This window comes from Linepithema humile, chromosome 8 (assembly GCF_040581485.1).
Source record: "Linepithema humile isolate Giens D197 chromosome 8, Lhum_UNIL_v1.0, whole genome shotgun sequence".
NCBI classification, from domain to species: domain Eukaryota; kingdom Metazoa; phylum Arthropoda; class Insecta; order Hymenoptera; family Formicidae; genus Linepithema; species Linepithema humile.
In genome coordinates this window covers 600,391-620,274 of record NC_090135.1, presented here as the reverse complement: position 1 = coordinate 620,274, position 19,884 = coordinate 600,391, and the positions used below count along the sequence as shown (strand labels likewise).

The following is a 19,884-nucleotide window of genomic DNA, read 5'->3' as shown; positions in this document are numbered from 1 at the left end:
ATAAGTTTTCCGTTTCTTATGGCGTCTAATCGTGTCGATAGTCTTTGTCATTTAGTAGTGTGTTAATATGTCAACGGAAGAAAATAGTGTATCACTTAGTTAAACAGACAATTATAAATGTGACTTACTTGGTACTCAGTTCCGTGGCGTTGATCTTACTCGCTGTGATTGTAAGAATTTTAATTATCGTATATCGTAATCAAAATAAAAGGAATTTAATATGTAGAAAAAATGCGTCAATCGGTGTAGGCGCGCGTGTGTGCGTGCGTAATAAAAGATTAAAGTTAGATAATTTTGTTACTCGGTTTCTTGATGTAAAAATTTTATATTAACTTGTACGATTGGGTTATGTTCACCTTTGATTCTCATGTTCCAACTAATTTGCATTTATTTGTTAGTGCTGGTTTTACAATAATAGATTCCGGACTTATAGATTTTTGTTTTGATTTCGCTGTGTTCGCTCGGTTTCCTAGAGTACGATGTTCCTGTTGATCGGTCGTTGACTGACTCGTTGCTGCTTTCCGATGATGATGATCCGTCGGCTGAAAGGAGAGGTTTCCGTTCTGACGTGTCTTCTGTTGGGTTCCTTGTATTCTCGAATTTCCGTAGCGGCTTTGTAAGTTGTTGACTAATAGGTTGTATAATTCTTCCTTGCCAATTTCCCATAAATAATTTCGAGTTCCATAAATTTTATGTTAAACTTTGAAGTAGCGATTGGTTGATATAGTTTGTAGTGGCGGTATGTCGAATAAATTTTAATGTTCAGCTTGAGTATGGTTTCTTGATTTCTTCCTTACGCACTTCTTGCGTTATTTTTCTATGTTCTCATTTCGCATTGCTCGCGAAATTCTATGTTCTTGATGTGTCGCTAATTTCTTCTAAGTTCTATTTCTGACAGTATTTTGAGTTTGCTATAAATCGGAAACGTTTAGAGATAACTATTTTGAGTTCGGTCTGTAAAGTTTGCTTGAGTCGTGAGATTATTCTGGCAATAAAAAGTTTTAAAAAATTTAAAATTAAAAATTTTTGAGTTTTCGTAAAATTTATTAATTTGTTTTATTTTCAGGTAAATTCAATCTAGAGGCATTATTAATCCGTTTTTGACTGAATTCAGATTATTAAAATTATGGAGCAACGCGGGGTGGACCTAACCCTAATCGCATATATCGGGCAGGAGGACTCCAGGAGGGTCCTCCTCATTGGTACCTACGTGGAGCTGGAGGACAGAGCTCGGCTCGTGCTCCAGCTCTCCGAAGACGTCCATCGCGGAGAGGCACAATTATTTTTGGAAACGCTAAGGACTTTTACGTGGGGGCTCGAGGAACAACTCAGGGGCCCGGTGGAGGAGCCGGCGGGACCACGAAATGCCGAGCCTGCGGAGGGGCTGATCGCGGGGTCAGTGCAACCAAATTTTTGGGAGCGCGCGAGGGACCTCATTAGATTAATAATACATTTTATTTTTTAAACACTATATTATATTATATTTTTCCGTTTCATGATTTTTATTTGTATATATATATATATATTCGCTTTTTATAGTTTTATAGTTTAGTTTTTTTTTTGTATTGTCGTTTATATAATTTTATATGTATATATTTTCCTACTTTTATATTTTATATTATATGTTTAATTTTAAATTTTCTTAATTTCTATATTGTATAATAATTTTTTAGAATATATATATATATTGTTCAAACAAATTAGTTTAATCACCTTTTCTCCAATAATATTAATTTTGCGTTAGTTTTTAAGCGTGTTAAAATCAAGGTTCAAGCAATCGCGATATTGTTGAAGATCGTAAATTATAATTGCCTGCGTTGTACAATTTATATGAACACATAACGGTGGTTGCAGTGCAAGATTTTGTTGATGATTCGAATTAGTTCTTATACATTAAGGGGGAACACCAGGGTGACGGCCGAAAAAAAAGGCTATTTTCGTGAATTTTTTTTTCATTATCTAATAGTTTGTTTAATTTATAAACTATATATATTAAAAGTACATACTTATATTATGTTACAAAAAAAATTTCATAAAATAATATTCATATTTATAATAACTATGGTGATTAATGTGCACCTCGTCTGAAAAAACATGGGTGCACGGGCGCTCGTGCTGCATCTGAACGGGAGCTCTAAAATAAATTTTTTAAATTGTGATTTAAAGTATATGAACGTAGTTTTAGTTGCACGTACGGATTTTTTGATAAAATAATTTTTGACAAAATGGCACTGTTTAAAAAAAAGTTTTCGATTTTTCAACAAAAATTCGTTACTTCTTTAATTGTTTTTCAAAAACTAATAATCCGATTGAAAAATCCGTACGTGCAACTGAAAACAATTTTGTTGTAAACATTCTGTCCAAATTTCAAGTTATTCGGATAAAAATTGGCCGAGATATGAGAGCGCCCAGTTACGAAAACGTGGTTTCGAGAAAAACGCGTTTAAAGTTTTACAACTAATTGGTTCATATAAAAACGATAAAATTTTGTAACGAACCAAAGTGCGTCCAATCCGGGTGCATATGAAGTGCCTTCTGAAGCAATAGAACTCAAGCACGTAGACAACAAAAGAATACCGGTAAAACTCTCTACAGACAGATCAAGGGGACTGCCGAATCTTTTTAGGTAGCGCGCGGCCGGTTCTACTAGCGGCATCTGACCAAGTTCTACTCTATGACATATTTACTATAGTTCCGTTATGAATTTCACCATAATATTATAGGGACATATTTTTAAGACTCCAAACATCACAAAAATGCAAAAAAAAAAAAATCGATTTTTTGAAACCGTCACCGTGGTGTTCCCCCTTAATAATGCTTTAAATGATGTGCCGAATAAATATGGTGTAGGATTACTGTTCTGATGTCCGTGATTTCTTATTTGGCTGAAGAAATTTTCTACAGCATCTTGATTGAGATATTTCAAATTTAACGTGGTAAATTCGCATTCTTGAAGCATTTTCCATAAACATTTTACGCCTTGTATTGTTTGTCTCCAGTTAATCAAACACTTCGGCTTATTTTTTCTTAAAGATCTGTAACTTTTTTTCTCAATTTCCATATTCCTTAATTTATATAATGCTTCTTGCCAAAATGTTAAATGTTTGTTATCTTGTGTAATGATACTGCTGAGACCTTGCCCAATATTTCCATTAAAAGAGTCAAATAAATCATCAAAAAAATATAAAGCTTCTTTTGTTACTGTAGCATTTTTAGACAAATTCATTGTTGCATTGCTTGTTTGTATGACACTTATAATAATAAAATATTTTAGTGATATTATTTTTTTAACAAAAAGTTAATATCTTGTTCACATATTAAAAATAATATTAAAAATAATTTTACCATCTTTATTTGAAGAAAATATTATATCTATAAAATCCGCTACAGTATGATTCAAGACTTGTACTGCAAATTTAACTTTTATTTTTGGAATTAAATGAGGAAAAATATGATTATCCGTCAATTTCTTCATTTTTCGTCGATGTTGAAAACACTTTCGGTCTATTTCATAAACTTCTTTAATATGATCTTAAGAGGCACATTGACTTTCACGTTCTGACAATTTTACGGTTTTAGCTAAAAGTAAATCTTTATCTAAGAGATTATTACGCACACCTTTTTGAAGATGCACATAGTCATATAAAGGCACAATATATTCTCGTCCCACATAAAATAGATTTTCTCTTGGCGACTCTGAAAAAAAAACAAAATTTTAGTATTACATATAATAATATTATAAGTAATAGTTGTTAAATATGTCTATGTGTGTGTGTGTATATACAGGGTGTCAATTAAGTCCCGGGACGGCTGAATATTTTCTCATGTAAGGTATTTTTGAAAAAGGTCAAGGTCATTTCTGAAGTAATTTTCAACGAGGAATTCAACGGTGACCTTCAATTTGACCTTGAGCTTGACCTTCAAGGTCATTTTAAGGTTAGGTTAGGTTTTTTAAATAGAAACCCCTATTTTTGATTCCAAAATCTGATAGCTGGTGTCAAGAGCTTTTCAAAACACTCTAATAAAGTTATTTTTTATTAAGTACTTTTCGAGTTGTGAAGCTTGTAAATTACAGTATTTTGACATAAAATACAAAATATCTTGTAAAACATTCAATTTTTGGGAATCTTACCTTAATACTTTTATGCATAAAATAATGAGACGAATCAATTGGTATAAAGAAAACACATAGTTGCTTTCAAGAAAAAATATGTAGTTTGCAACATGCAACTGCATACTTTTTCTTAAAAGCAACTATGTGTTTTCTTTATACCAATTGATTCGTCTTATTATTTTATGCATAAAAGTATTAAGGTAAGATTCCCAAAAATTCAATGTTTTACAAGATATTTTGTTCCGTAATGAGAACAGTATGTATATATGCACTGGTTCGAAATAAAAAAACACTTTTTTATTGGTTATGAATGCTTGATAGCTGCCTTTATTATGTTATGGCTGGCTACGTGCGACCGACTGACTCGGCTCTTCTTCTTGCCGTGCGCGACGCGTGACGGAAACAAAACAGAGTGGCGCGCAGTGATACATGTAAACGCGGTAACTCAAGATAACTAGAAGTAATAATTAAAATAAAAAATGCATAATTAACTTAAATATCAAACATGCCGGCCGCCTTGAAAACACCGGTTTTCAATAGACTAAAAGAAACGAAACATAATCAATAACAACTGAAACTAAAATTACTGCGTTAAATACTAATGAACAGTCTCATTGTCCAAGGGAAGTGGACATAAACGCGTTGCAGGCCTCTTATAGGAACCCTTGCTGGTGATGACGGTGGCGGTGCGTACCACGCCGTCGGAACCGGGATGAACTTCCTTGATGCGTGCTAATGGCCAGCACAGAGGTGGTGTGTTGTCTTCTCGCAAAATTACCAATTGGCCTGGCCTTAGTGAAGTAGCTCCGTACTTCCATTTAGTGCGTTGTTGCAGCTCGTTCAGATAGTCGTTTGACCACCTTTTCCAGAAATGTTGTTGCAGCTGCTTGACTCTCTGCCATCTTGATAGGCGATTTTCATTTATATCCAATAGAGTTGGCTCCGACGGAGCTGTGAGGCTGTCTCCAATCAAAAAATGCGCAGGAGTGAGACATGAATTGTCATTGGGATCAGAGGATAAAGGGATAAGAGGACGCGAATTGAGTACTGATTCTACTTGTGCTAATAATGTTTCCATTTCGTCGACGTTCAAAGATGCGATTCCGGCCACCTTCTTTAGGTGAAGTTTCATGGCCTTGACGGCGGCCTCCCAAATGCCGCCAAAATGCGGAGCCAGCGGCGGATTAAAGTGCCATGTGATTTCAAGCTCAGATGAGAAGTCAGAGATTCTGTCTTGTTGTACGCTCTTGAGGAAGTCTCGATGTAACTCCTTCAATTCCCTAGCAGCGCCGACAAAATTTGTCCCATTATCCGTGTAGACATCTGATGATCTACCTCGTCTGGCGATGAACCTTTTAAAGGCGTTTAAGAAAGCCTCGGTTGACAGATCAAAGACTAGTTCCAGATGTATTGCCTTACAAGCCAAACATACAAACACAGCGACGTATGCCTTTGAGCTCTTAGAGTTGCGCTTCTTAGAATCTCGAATCATGAAAGGTCCCGCATAATCGATGCCGCAATGCATAAACGGACGAGAAGGTGAGACTCTAGGGGCTGGAAGAGGTGCCATGATTATTTGCTCAGACCTGGGAGCCGTTCTGAAGCACCTTACACAATTGCGAACGATTTGTTGAACGGCGCTTCGACCGGCAATCGGCCAGAATCGTTGACGCAGTGAGGATAAGGTTGCCTGAGGACCTGCATGGAGCAGTCTCTCATGTTCGTAAATGATTAGCATCTTTGTGAACGGGTACTTAGATGGCAACACAATCGGATGCTTGGCTGGATACGGAAGCGAGGAGTGCAACAGTCTACCTCCCACTCGAATAATATTGTCTTGATCTATGAAAGGTGCTAATCCGAATAGCTTGCTACTTCGGGGTATCGACTTATGATCTTGCAAGGCCTTCAACTCAACTGAAAAGAAGTACTCCTGGACTACTTTCGCGAGGCGCAATCTTGCATGATTCAATTCTGCTGCAGTCAAAGATCCGATGTTACGTTCCTTTTTTGGACTTCTTGTGTTGTTAATAAATCGGAGTACATAAGCCGTGGTGCGTAGCAACCGTTATATTGATGAGATATGGTAGAAAATGTTCCATTCCTTTGCTGTATTTGTGGTTATCAACGCAGATCTTCGCATTTCGGGGAGGTCGGTTGTCGGTATTGCTATGGCGTCGATATTCCAATGTTTGTGATCCCAATTGAGCCATGGTGGCCCATTCCACCAAAACTGCGATTGAAGCAATTGTGATGGCGGAATTCCTCGAGATATTATGTCCGCAGGATTTTCCTGAGTCTTTACGTGATTCCAAGAGGCTGTGTCAGTTAAATCTTGAATTTGACCCACACGGTTTGATACGAATATGCTCCATCGCTGCGCATCTGAACGTATCCATGCTAGGGTAATCATGGAGTCGGACCAATGATAGGTGCCGTCGATAGTGATAGGAATCGCTTCCTTTATGCGTTTTGTTAGCCGAGCAAGCAATTGTGCTGCGCATAGTTCTAATCTAGGAAGAGTCATGGTTTTAGCAGGTGCAACTCGAGATTTGGCGCATAACAAATTAGCTGTGTGATGGTCATCAAAGCTAGTCCTGATGTAAACGCATGCTCCATATGCCTCCATACTGGCATCGCAGAAGCCGTGTATTTCAATCGAGCGCGACCGGGCATCTTTGAGGACCCTTCTTGGAATTTTGAGCCCGCTCAGAATGCACAATTGAGATTCATAAGAACGCCATTTTGTTTGAATATCGATGGGCACCGATTCGTCCCAACCCATCTTAAGTTGCCAAAGGCGCTGCATGAGAATTTTGGCTGTTATGATAATAGGTCCGAGTAGTCCAAGAGGATCAAAAATACGTGCTATGTTTGCCAATATCGTTCTCTTTGTAATGATTTTGGATGGCGTCATTTGTTTGATCTCATATTGCAAGGTATCGCTGCCTGAATGCCACTGCAATCCTAGAGTCGACAGCTTTTCGTTGTTGTCCAGCTTTATAATTGAATCTGAAAAGACGTCCTGAAGATCGTGTAACAATGCCGGTGCGTTAGAAGCCCATTTGCGTAATCTGAAACTACAATTTCTTAATATAGCCGTTACTTCATCGCGAATCGTGAGCGCCTTGGCGATATCATCGGCGCCTGTAACGAGATCGTCTACGTAAAAGTCTGATAGAATTGTAAATGATCCTATTGGAAGTTCGTTTTGCTTTATATATGCGGCTTCTTGCAAGGCTCGAATTGCTAAGTAAGACGCAGACGCTGTGCCATACGTAACCGTATTGAGCTCATAAGTGACGAGATCATCTTGAGGATTCTCTCTCCAAAATATTCGTTGATAACATTGTTGGGATTCATGGACTAGCACTTGCCTATACATTTTCTCCACGTCCGCCGTTATAACAAATTGCCAAAGACGAAATCTCAAAACTATGTCCAACAAATCAGGCTGCAATACAGGCCCTACCATGAGAGCATCGTTCATTGAGATGCCGGTGGATGTTTTGCAAGAGGCGTCAAATACCACGCGTAGCTTCGTTGTCAAGCTTGTGCCCTTGAGCACTGGGTGGTGAGACAAATAATAGCCGGGCTGGCTTAGCTTAGAGTGTTCAACTCTCGTCATGTGGCCTAGTTGTTGATACTCTCTTAGAAATTGTACGTATTGTTTCCTCAGTGTAGGATCTCTCTGTAATTTTCGTTCCATTGCATGAAATCTTTTCAACGCTGTTGCCCTTGAATCTCCCAGTTGTTCAATCTTATCCATTCTGAAAGGAAGCCGTACGACGAACTGACCGTCAGCTGTCCTGTGTGTGGTTTTGACAAAGTACTCTTCGCAACTATTCTCCTCTCTCGTGAGTCTGGGTCTCTCATTGCATTCTTCACGTTCCCAAAACTTGGTTAAGCTTTCATCGAGTTCTTGATTTGTGATTAAATGACATAACGTGCGCTTCTCGTTGCGAAATTGTAATTGAGCGGTCGTTCCACCCAAAATCCAACCAAGAAGAGTCTTTTGCAGGACTGGATGCTCTATTGTGGCTTTGATTTGGCCGACACACAAAATGTCCCAAAAAACTTCAGCGCCCAACAGTAGGTCCACATCTGCTGAGACATGAAAATCTGAATCGGCGAGACGTAGGTTTGGCGGAATGTTAAAATTGTGCTCGCCAGCTGAAATCGAAGGAATAGGATCAGTTATTCGCTGTAATATTAAACAATTAATGTTTTTTTGATATTCATAAAATCTCGAACGAATTGATATTTTAATCATGTCTTTAACTTGGCTAATAATCTGGTTGACGTCCACCACAGGGACGCTAACGTTGTGCCGTGTGAGTCCCAGCTTTTTACTTAGATTCCTTGTCGCGAAATTCACTTCAGAGCCGGCATCTAATAAGACCCTGCATGTTGACCATTCGTTTTTATAATTTAAGACCCAGACGACAGCTGTAGATAACCAAGTGTGCTTCTTAAGACTATCGCAAATCGGCGTGCCTGATGACAAAGATGAAGTGAGAGTTATCTTATTATTTGCAGGTTTGATAGCCGTGCTCCTTTCCTTGTCCGATGCCTCTCGAGTAGTCTCAGCGGCCACCAAATGCAGCAGGGTGTTGTGTTTCTTGTTGCACTTCTTGCATCCTCCCGAAGTACAATCTTTAGCTTGATGTGTCGTTGACCTGATGCAATTGAGGCATAATTTATTATTTTTGACCGAAGCTATGCGATCGGAAACTGCCATTTTTAAAAACGTTTCGCATGCGAATGCGAGATGCTCGCCGTGGCAAATGGGACACTCCTTTCTTTGCGTAGAGACATTTGATGAGACTCTAGAGTGTCGATTTCGTCGATCAACGTTGGCTGCAATAGCAGGTTGTGCCCTTTTTTGAATGACTTCGAGCGTGTGGCATCGTCTTTCCAGAAACTCTATTAAATTTTGCATAGTTGGGAATTCTGCTTCGGAAAGGCTGTTCTCCCATTCCTTGTTGGTGTTGGTGTCAAGTTTGCTTGTGATTATGTAGACTAATAAGTCTCCCCATTGATCGGTTGAGCGGCCTAATGCCCTTAATGCGCGTACGTGCTTTAGAACGCCGTCACAGAGAGCCCGTAGAGCCACATGACTTTCTTTTGTGATGATAGCTAGCTCAAAAATTGCTTTAATATGTTTTTGAATGATTAATCGTTTATTGTCATATCGAGCTGTGAGCATTTGCCACGCCTCCTGATAGTTGGCTGCAGATACCTCGAGGGATTGTATGACCGTCGCGGCGTCGCCTCGAAGTGCGGATCGAAGATAGTGGAACTTTTGAATACTTGATATTGTAGGAACGTTGTGGATCAACGACTGAAAGGTGTCGTGGAAAGTGTACCATTCCTCGTAACCTCCGGAAAATGTAGGCAGTTCGATTTTTGGTAATCGTAAACTATTCGTCGGTTGTTGAGGTCCTTGTCTTGGTGCGTCCATAACCTCGCGCTCGATTATCAATTGATCGAACCTGGATACAATATCGAAATATGTTTCCTCGAATTCACTACGATCTTGTAATGCATCGTTTTCCTCTTCAATTGATTCGATCATCGTCTGTATGTCATTAAATTGATCCCATGTTTGCGCAATTTTGTCCTTACGTTCGCGTAATTGTGGCAAAATTACTTGTCGTGCGTTATCTGAATCAAGAAATGTAGCTGCTCGTGTTAGCGTTGATCTCAATACGCCTCGCGTTTGCTTGAGTCTTTTTAATTCCGTCATCATGCAATACTCAATTCAGGAGATAAGGAAAGGTAAAGGTAACGAATGATTGGAGACTTACCCTTTACAGCTATTGTCCGTGCCGCGATCCACGTGGAAGTCGCTCGATTGTTCGTTGCCGAAATTCGTTATTCGGCGTCCTTTTCTTTTTCACGCTTGCTATGATTTGCTTGAATCCTGTCCACGACGTTTGACGGAGTGAAGAAAGCAAGCAGACGATCAATTTTCTTGATCGTACTCAATTATATGCGATGCTTGTGAACACGTGCCCGTTGAGGCTTGACGTGCTATACGACCGCCATGTAGGCTGCACTTCGTTGCAACTTTCTGTATTTTCTACCGAATATCACTGTTTGACAAGATATCCGGCTCGAAGGACCATGTTCCGTAATGAGAACAGTATGTATATATGCACTGGTTCGAAATAAAAAAACACTTTTTTATTGGTTATGAATGCTTGATAGCTGCCTTTATTATGTTATGGCAGGCTACGTGCGACCGACTGACTCGGCTCTTCTTCTTGCCGTGCGCGACGCGTGACGGAAACAAAACAGAGTGGCGCGCAGTGATACATGTAAACGCGGTAACTCAAGATAACTAGAAGTAATAATTAAAATAAAAAATGCATAATTATATATATATAACTTAAATATCAAACATATTTTGTATTTTATGTCAAAATACTGTAATTTACAAGCCTCACAACTCAAAAAGTACTTAATAAAAAATAACTTCATTATAGTGTTTTGAAAAGCTCTTGACACCAGCTATTAGATTTTGGAATCAAAAATAAGGGTTTCTATTTAAAAAACCTAACCTAACCTTGAAATGACCTTGAAGGTCAAGCTCAAGGTCAAATTGAAGGTCACCGTTGAATTCCTCGTTGAAAATTACTTCAGAAATGACCTTGACCTTTTTCAAAAATACCTTACATGAGAAAATATTCAGCCGTCCCGGGACTTAATTGACACCCTGTATATACTTACTATTGTATCTGAAATGCTGTGCACGTGGTTCCAATATTAATAAGTTAATTGCTGCAATATTTGCTGCTCCTTGGTCGCAAACAGTAGCTTTTGGTTTAAAACCACACCTTTGCAGAAGTGTCAGCCATGTTTTTATATATCTTGAAAGTTGAATAGACGAAGTTGCACCATTACAGAAGCCATAACCAATAGACATTTTCTGTCCAGATGCTAAACACCTTATATGAAATAAAATTGCATGATCTGCAAATTTTCTGGTTCGTCTCATTCCCCAGTCTTCAAATCCAATAATTTTGTCATTTTTAATATCATATGTAAGTGCAGGTTGAATAGCCATTTCATCCCAAGCAAGTACAACATATAAGTCTTTCAAATCCATTTTACTAGCACTTAATGTAAGATATTTTGAAATAATGTTGTTACATCCAGTATCAATTGGAATGCGATTTAATTGTGTATTTAAAGAATTAAAAGATGGACATAATAGAAATTTGGATATAAAATTGTAACAGGAACGAGATCTACGATAAATGCCTAAGCAAAATATCTTATCTTCTAATGTATAATGTCTTGCCTATGTAAAAATATGTACAAATGTTAGTATGTAAAGTTAGTATATGGAGACTGACAAAGTATATACAAATAAATAATTATATTACCTGTGGTGCAACATCATTATTTCTTATTAACATATTTACAAAATTTTCTCGTACTTTTGCAGTCTCTGCTTGGCCTTTATATTCCTTTCTGCTCAATATTATTTTCTTAACTTTGTTTTGTTGTTTCATTCTGTTTATATATCTTTTCATACGTCTCTTCTGTGCTAGCAGTTTTATTTTATTGTCATACATCTTTTGTGCTATTGGAGATAAATTTTTCTTCCGTGTTATGTTTGCCAAATTAGATCTTGCTTGTAATTTTTTATTTAATGCTTCTAAAGATTCTAATCTTTTTGTTATTTTTTGTAGTTGAGCATGATCTTGATCTTGTAGTAGAGCATGATTCACTTGCATTTAAGCATAATTTACTTGCATTTGGGACAAGTTTTGTATGTTTATTTGCACTTGTATGGCATTATCTTGTAAATCTGTAATTGCTTCTTGGTGTTGCTGTAAAATTTCTTCATGTTGTAGACCTTGTTCATTTTGCTGTAGGATTTCTTCATGTTGTAAACCTTGTTCATTTTGCTGTAGGATTTCTTCATGTTGTAGACCTTGTTCATTTTGCTGTAGAATTTCTTCATGTTGTAGACCTTGTTTATTTTGCTATAGGATTTCTTCATGTTGTAGATCTTGTTCATTTTGCTGTAGGATTTCTTCATGATGTTCAATATTATATACCTCTGTTTTTAGGTTAGGTTCTATTGCTATCATAGAAGGAACAGCAGCTCGAATTAATCTTCGAAGTTTATTACTTCCACTATAATCGCTTTCTTTAAAATGTTTGTAACATACTCGTAGTTTATTAATTTCGTTTTCTTGATATGGTTTCAAGGTTAAATTTTGTATCCACTTTTCGCACATCAGTAAATCTTTCGGAAAAGTGTGTGATGGAGTAGTACCTGTTGAAGTACAGTTAAGCACACAACACGCTCTACCTATTTTGATTATTTTTTTTATCAGTTTTTATGTTTAATATCACAATGCAAAAATTGAAAAAATTTGATACGTTGAGACACGTGATCTATGTGCCGACGGCTGATGCAGACCAGCAGACTGACCGGCGGACGCAATATGCCGGCACCACTTAGTTTCAGTCCTGGGTCTGCCACTCAATGAGGGCGCTACAAACACTGGTACCGAAAAACCCATATAGGTTTATCGCCCCTGAGAGCAACCTCTCTCCGTCGGCGGGAATAGCGGAAAGTCGAACGCCGGGAGCACCCTGGCTTCGAAGAGGGAGCAACCTCTCTTCGTCGACGGGAATAGCGGTTGACTGCCTTGGGAGCTCCCTGAGGCAGTGCTTCGGTAGGACTTCGGATCGGGACAGGTGCCGTTATGCTGGCCGAGCCGGCTTTTATACCCGGCTTGGGCCTCCCACCCGCGAGTATCGGTCGCGCGGTGGGAGCGGTCTCCACGCTGGGGCGTCGCATAGGCGCGAGCGCTCGTGGGCGTCATAGGCGTCGAGCCTATCTTCGGGCGGTCGGGTGCTGTAGGGACGGTGTGTGAAACGCATCGTCACAATACAAACACGAGTCATTGGGAGATGAGGATTGTTTATACAAAAATGATTCATAGTTCCGAGAATTGTTTATATCCTTTGCATGCACATGCCGGTTTTTTCTACACATCAAAGTAGAGCGCCTGTTTAAATTACATCATCGCTATTTTTAGAACAGACAATGGAGGAGGTGATAAAGAATGATTATACAAATTTAGGCAGCGCCATGTTGCCAGATTTCAATATGTGTGACATCATCGCTATTTTTAGAGCAAAAGCCCATAGCAACAGGCAGCCACGTCAGCATTTTAGGCGCCATGTTGACAGATTTCAATTTTTTGTGACATTATCGCTATTTTTAATTAGTGTCGTGTGCAACAAGCGGGTATATAAAGCAAGTGAAAAAAAATATGAATCTTTAAAGTCATTCGCAATGGAGATGGAGCGTGATCTCACCGTTCGAACTGCAAACATTAAAACGTTGGGGGAGTTCCTCCCATGGGACTACGAGTGCGACGAGTACCTCAATATATTGAGGGAAAAATGTCGCAAGAAGCAACGAACCGGAGTAGTCAACTCTCTGGTGGCGCAAATTGTGCGTCTGGAGGGTGTGATGAGGTGTTTCTGCGTGTACGAGCGTTTGTGCCCGTCGGCGCCGGATACGAGAAGAAGGGCTACACGTGGAGATCGAGACGGCGTTTAGGAACCGTGTGCTGACGGGTGCGGTTGTCAATCACGAATACATCGATCCTCGTGAATTTTTGGAAAATATAAAAAATGCGATTATCGAGCGGATCCAAAGCGTCATGGCGGAGCATGGGAACGTTAAAATCAATGCCGCGTTTAACGGGGAATTTATCGCGGGTGACAAGACTGCCGTGAAGACCATCGCTACGAAGAATCAAAAGATATATCCAACATCTGATCTAAACCAGTGGTATACGAAGCATGTGGTTGACACCATCCTGACGTCTCTAGAGGAGTTTCAGGAACGCGATAGTGGATGGGCGTTGTCACGTATCTTGGACTTCACCATCAACGTCAACAAATTCAATCCTCTACGCGCGGGATGCCACATTCAGTTACCGCGGAAAATTATGCTAAAAAGGGCGGTGGTCAACGTGCAATCGACGGACAATGCGTGTTTCGCGTGGGCAGTCGTCGCCGCTTTACATCCAGCGAAAAAACACCCGGAAAGAACAATCGAATACCCACATTACTCGACGGTGCTCAACCTGTGTGGTATCGAGTTCCCCTTGACGCTTCCGCAAATATCAAAATTCGAGAAACTGAACACCATCTCCGTCAACGTCTTTACCACCGAAGACTCCAAAATCATCCCTTTGCGCCTCGCCGACGACAAGATGGAGAAGCATGTCAACCTTCTCTATGTGCCTGGAAACAACGAGGCACACTTTGTGTGCATCAAGAATCTGTCTCGGCTAGTGAGCTCGCAACTGAGCAACGAAAAATGTAAAAAATACATTTGCAATTGATAAGTAAAAACACATTTATAGCATAATTCAAAACTTTATTAATTATACAAATTATTACAGGTGTCTACACTATTTTCGGACGAGCGAGAAATTATCGGCGCACAGCGTCGACTGCGGCAAGATAAACAATTGCGCCGTAGTTCTCCCCAGCGAGGACAACAAGTGGCTGACGTTCCGCAACTACAACCAAAAGGAACGACTCCCGTTCGTAGTGTACGCCGATCTCGAATGCACGCTGGAGAAGGAGAAGGAGGGACAAAACCGTACCACACACGCCTACCAACATCACAAGGCGTTTAGCGTAGGATATTATGTAAGTTGTACATACAATAACTCATTATCTAGTTTTAAGTCTTATCGCGGTGAGGATTGCGTAGCATGGTTCGTCAATGAACTCCATGATTTGGCGCGCCGTGTGAAAGCAATCCTTACCACCGTCGTCCCCATGGCGGATCTTACGCGAGGAGGAAATCGGAAAAATTCCATAGCGCTGTTAATTGCCACGTGTGTGAAAAACCGTTTGCACCGGAAGATACGCGGGTGCGCGATTATTGCCATCTGACCGGGCGTTACCGAGGTCCCGCGCACTCGTCGTGCAATCTAAATTACAGAGATTCCCACGTTATCCCGGTAATTTTTCACAATTTATCTGGTTACGACGCGCATTTCATTATTAAAGATGTCGCTAACGCCTTTGAAGGCAACATTGATTTACTGCCGCTGACAAAAGAGCGATACATTTCATTCACTAAAAACGTTAAAAATACGGAAGATCAAAATTACAAAATTTGTGTGAAATTACGGTTTATAGATTCGTTTAGATTTCTCGGCACAAGTCTCGATAAATTGGCATCGTATATGACAACAGACGAATTAGAAATTTCACGTTCCGAATTTAGCTATTTATCCGCGGAAAATTTCAATCTTCTTACGCACAAAGGTGTGTTTCCCTACGAGTACATCGACAGCGTCAACAAGCTCCGGGAGACTTGCCTACATCCGCGCGAATCATTTTACAGTTCGCTCACCGGAGAAACAGTATCCGAGAGCGATTACGCGCACGCGACAAACGTTTGGCAAACTTTTTCGATCGAAATTTTTGGACAGTACAGGGATTTGTATCTAAATACGGATGTTCTTTTGTTGGCGGATATTTTTCAAAATTTCCGAAACACGTGTATAAAGAGTTACGGTTTAGATCCCGCACAGTATTACACTTTACCGGGATATACGTGGGACGCCATGTTGAAGCACACGAGCATCAAGTACGAGTTGCTCACAGACATCGACATGGTCCTGTTCGTTGAGCGCGGTATACGCGGTGGTCTTAGCCAATGCTCCAACAGATACGCTCGCGCAAATAATAAATACATGTCATCGTACGATCCATCGAAACCATCATCGTATCTTATGTACTTTGATGTTAATAACTTGTACGGCTGGGCAATGTGTCAACCGTTGCCCTATGCCGATTTTCAGTGGGTCGAAAATGTCGCGAGCTTTGATGTAATATCCGTTGCATCCGATTCGGCTACCGGTTATGTGTTGGAAGTCGACCTTGCGTATCCGGTGAATCTTCACGACGCGCACACCGATCTATCGTTCTGCCCGACGCGCGATAAGCCGCCCGGCAAGCGGGAGGTCAAGTTACTTGCTACGCTGTGCGATAAGCAGCGATACGTCATTCACTACCGTAACCTGCAACAATGTATTCGACACGGGTTGCAGGTTACAAAGATTCACCGCGTACTGCAATTCGCGCAATCTCCATGGCTTCGAGGATACATCAAACTAAATACACAATTTCGGACACGGGCGACAATCGAATTCGAGAAAAATTTATACAAATTGATGAACAACGTGGTTTTCGGCAAAACCATGGAGAATGTGCGAAATCATACGGACGTACGGCTCGTTACACAGTGGGAGGGTCGGTACGGAGCGGAGGCTATGATTGCCAAACCAAATTTTCACAGCCGAAGCGTGTTCTCGGAGAATCTAGTCGCCGTAGAGTTGCGAAAACTTGAAGTGAAATTCGACAAACCGATCTACATGGGTATGTGTATCCTCGACATATCCAAGACCTGCTTGTACGAGTTTCACTACGAGTACATGGCACCTCTCTACCGCGACAATTGCAAAATTATGTATACCGATACCGACAGTCTGATATACTTTCTACAATGCAAGAACGTATATCACGATATGAAACGCAATCTTTCAAAATTCGATACGAGCGACTACTCCGAGGACAACGTTTACGGTATACCGCGCGCCAACAAGAAAGTACCCGGTCTGATGAAGGATGAGAACAACGGCGCGATCATGACGGAATTTGTCGGACTGAGGGCAAAAATGTAAGCGTTGAGAGTCACCGGACAAAAAGATACCAAAAAGGTTAAAGGTGTAAAGAAAAATGTAGTCGCTAGAACGATAACGTTCGACGATTACACTCGGTGTCTCAACGACGAAATCGAGCTAACGCGGCGTCAATCGTGCATCCGCTCAAAGATGCACGAGGTGTACACCGTGTTGGAGTCGAAGCTCGCGCTCAGTCCGTACGATGATAAGCGGCACGTCGTATCCGGTTCCACCGACACTTTACCATGGGGACATTACAAGATACAATTGTAAATAATGCTTAGTAATTTATAAAGTTTAATATTTTATGTATTATTGTCATTATTAGTTTTAAATGTATATATTGTAACATGTTGTAGTAATGAAGAACATCATTGTATATAAATGTATAATAGTTTATTATAATGCAATAAAATATACATAGTTTATTACAATACATCGTCTTCATTTATCCAAGAATTATGCAACTTGTCGAATTCCAACCACTTTACAAATACCTTATCCTTCTTTCGGCGCAACACTTTCTCCACGAGATAAACGTCGGGTTGAGCGGTCTTGAGCAATTCGTACTCGTAAAAGCCTCCCGTGACCGGATCTCCGCGATAATTTTTAATCAGATACGTCACAGGATTGGTACGTTGCACCGTGGCGATCTTAAACACCTCCGTCGACCAATTCGGCGTGTATCCTTTCTCGAATACAGTTTTGAATTTGCTCACGCGCACCGGATCACCCACCCTGAATTTTGCCGGCGCGGCAATCTTTATTCTACTGTACACCGTGGACAAAAGTCTCTTTGCGATCGCAGGAGTGACATCGATCGGTCGCATGCCGATCGTACGATGTTCACAATTATTGTATTCCAAGACCAATCGCAGTAAATCGTCGATCCACTTGTACGATCCCGTGAGCGTAAAAAACTTCCACATTTCGTTCTTTAACGTGCGATTGAATCGTTCCACCACCGAAACTTTCATGACCGAGTATGTCGACTAATGATTGATGCCGTATTTCTTGACAAAATTTTGGAAATCTCTGTTGTAAAATTCTTTTCCATGGTCGGTCTGCAAATTTTTTGGAATTCTCTCCCTAAATATCGCGGAAAATGCTTTGGACGTTTCAATTCCACCTTTGGTCTTTAAGGGCATGGCCCACGCGTACTTGCTCAACACATTGGTAACGGTTAGAATGTAGTTGTAGCCGCCGTTGGATCGCAAGTACGGTCTCATCTCGACAATGTTAGTCTGCCACAGATCATCGTATCCTTTCACGACGACTGGCCTACGCGTAAAGTTTCTTCTCGCCGGTGCGTGGAGCTCGTCCACGAGCGATCTCTTCTCCAGGCTCACCGCTTCCTTCTTGCTCATTGCGATTCGTTTTGCTTCTTCTTCATTGCTTCATAGTATTTGATAGTATTTGATGAAATTTTTTCTCATAGCTCTACGAAGATTGAAAATCTCTCGCTCGACAAGACTCTTCGTCTCTCGCTCGCGATCGACGAGTTTTCAATCGAGTCGCGCTACACTCTCGTCGAGGAGACCTCTCAGATCGTGAATCTGGCGTTCCAACGTCACGTATCTGGTCTCGATGTAATCGTCGTGGTCCCTCTTTCAGGTCCGCTCGGTATTCTCCAAATCTTCGAATCGCAAAAGTACTTCTCGCTTAAAATTTTCATGGAGCATACGATCTCGATTCGCACGATCGCTCATAAGCTGGAAGTGATGATCCAGATGCAGCTTGTTGACGGCGCCGGTGTCCGCTTCAGGGTCGGCGAGATGTCTGATTACGCGTGACATGGCGTTGAAAACTTCACCATCCTTGCAGAGACAATGCTCGCGCACGTAATTCTTCGAGACTCCGCCGCTCCACGATCCATGTCTCGTCACCCTGTTGCTTCCTCCTCCTAACTGTAGTCCGAATTTGTTGATAGACATTTCTGTAGCATCGCACGAGCAATACTGGTTACAGCGGTGACAATGACGATCAATTTATAATCAGACCGGCTTCGCGCAGTTCCTCGATAATCGAGAAAAACTCGTTGTCGTGCGCGTTGTTTCCCGCCTGACGGGAGGCGTCCAGCAATCGAAGGCGATCCACCAATTCGTTCGGATCATCCCAGTGCACGTAATCGATCGCGTTGTCGGTTACAGTCATGGTCTGTGGTTCGTTACACTTGGGTAACGTGCGACCCGCACCTCTCTTGTCGAGATGTGCAACACCTCCACCTTTCTTAGATATCAGAGGAGTGATAATATGTTTGTATTTGTATCCTTTGTTTCCCAAAATAGGTAAATGCGCGTTATGATTGCGTCTGTGAGCGTTAGTAGCGCGTAGTATGCTCTTGTACTTTTGTTTGTCATCCTCCGTACACAGCGTATCGTCGGGAAGTCTTTTAAATATTAATTCAAACAGACCGGGCGTGCCCGCGTATTTCACACCGTCCACAATTAAATTGTCGTCTCTATCAATGTCGAAGGCTTTGTCTCCGAGAAACGTTCCCGCATCGTTGAAGTATACGCCGTACACGTTGTCGATCCCTCTTTTCTTGTCATCGCTCAAGAGCTCCCCGATGTACTCTTGGCCCAGCGGACCCATTTGACCATACAGAGCTTCCCGACCATCGGACGATTGCATCGTCTGTCTCACGGATGTTACGAAAGACGGGTCCGTGGTTTCGAACACGTTTTCGGTCGGTAAAATTGTCGGCGCTTTAAACACCAATTTTTGCGGTTGGAACGGAGTCGAGGCTTGTTTCGGTGACGTCAACGGGGTCTGTATCGGTGTCGTCAACGAGGTACGCTTGATTTTCTTCTTTTCAGAGCTCGACCGCTTTCGTTTGATGTCCGGTTCGTTTTTAATCTCGTGATCGTCAACTGAATCATCGTCACCCTTGATGTTCTCGACGATTTGTTTCAACGGTTCTACGATCGGTTTCAACAGATTCTCCAATTGCACCTCTTGCTCCACTCTACCCGTCTTCAACGTCCGATGCTTCTTGCGAATCGACTCGCTCGTACG

General features: G+C 41.0%; 1 protein-coding gene and 2 pseudogenes across 1 annotated transcript; 2 read left to right on the top strand and 1 right to left on the bottom strand.

Annotated features, from left to right (window-relative positions):
- Window positions 1–1,013: 1,013 nt before the first annotated feature.
- On the bottom strand, window positions 1,014–11,186 carry LOC105679573 (uncharacterized; annotated as a pseudogene).
- A 661-nt stretch (window positions 11,187–11,847) lies between these two features.
- On the top strand, window positions 11,848–14,963 carry LOC137001455 (uncharacterized). The gene has a single exon (XM_067360332.1). It carries the CDS (start codon window positions 13,816–13,818, stop codon window positions 14,503–14,505), a length of 690 nt encoding a protein of 229 aa, XP_067216433.1. The 5' UTR covers window positions 11,848–13,815; the 3' UTR covers window positions 14,506–14,963.
- Window positions 14,964–16,563: 1,600 nt separating this feature from the next.
- Window positions 16,564–17,139, top strand: LOC137001593 (uncharacterized; annotated as a pseudogene).
- Window positions 17,140–19,884: the final 2,745 nt, after the last annotated feature.

Coding starts and splice junctions, on each gene's coding strand:
- LOC137001455 (XM_067360332.1), top strand. CDS start 13,816: ATGGCGGAGCATGGGAACGTTAAAATCAATGCCGCGTTTAACGGGGAA.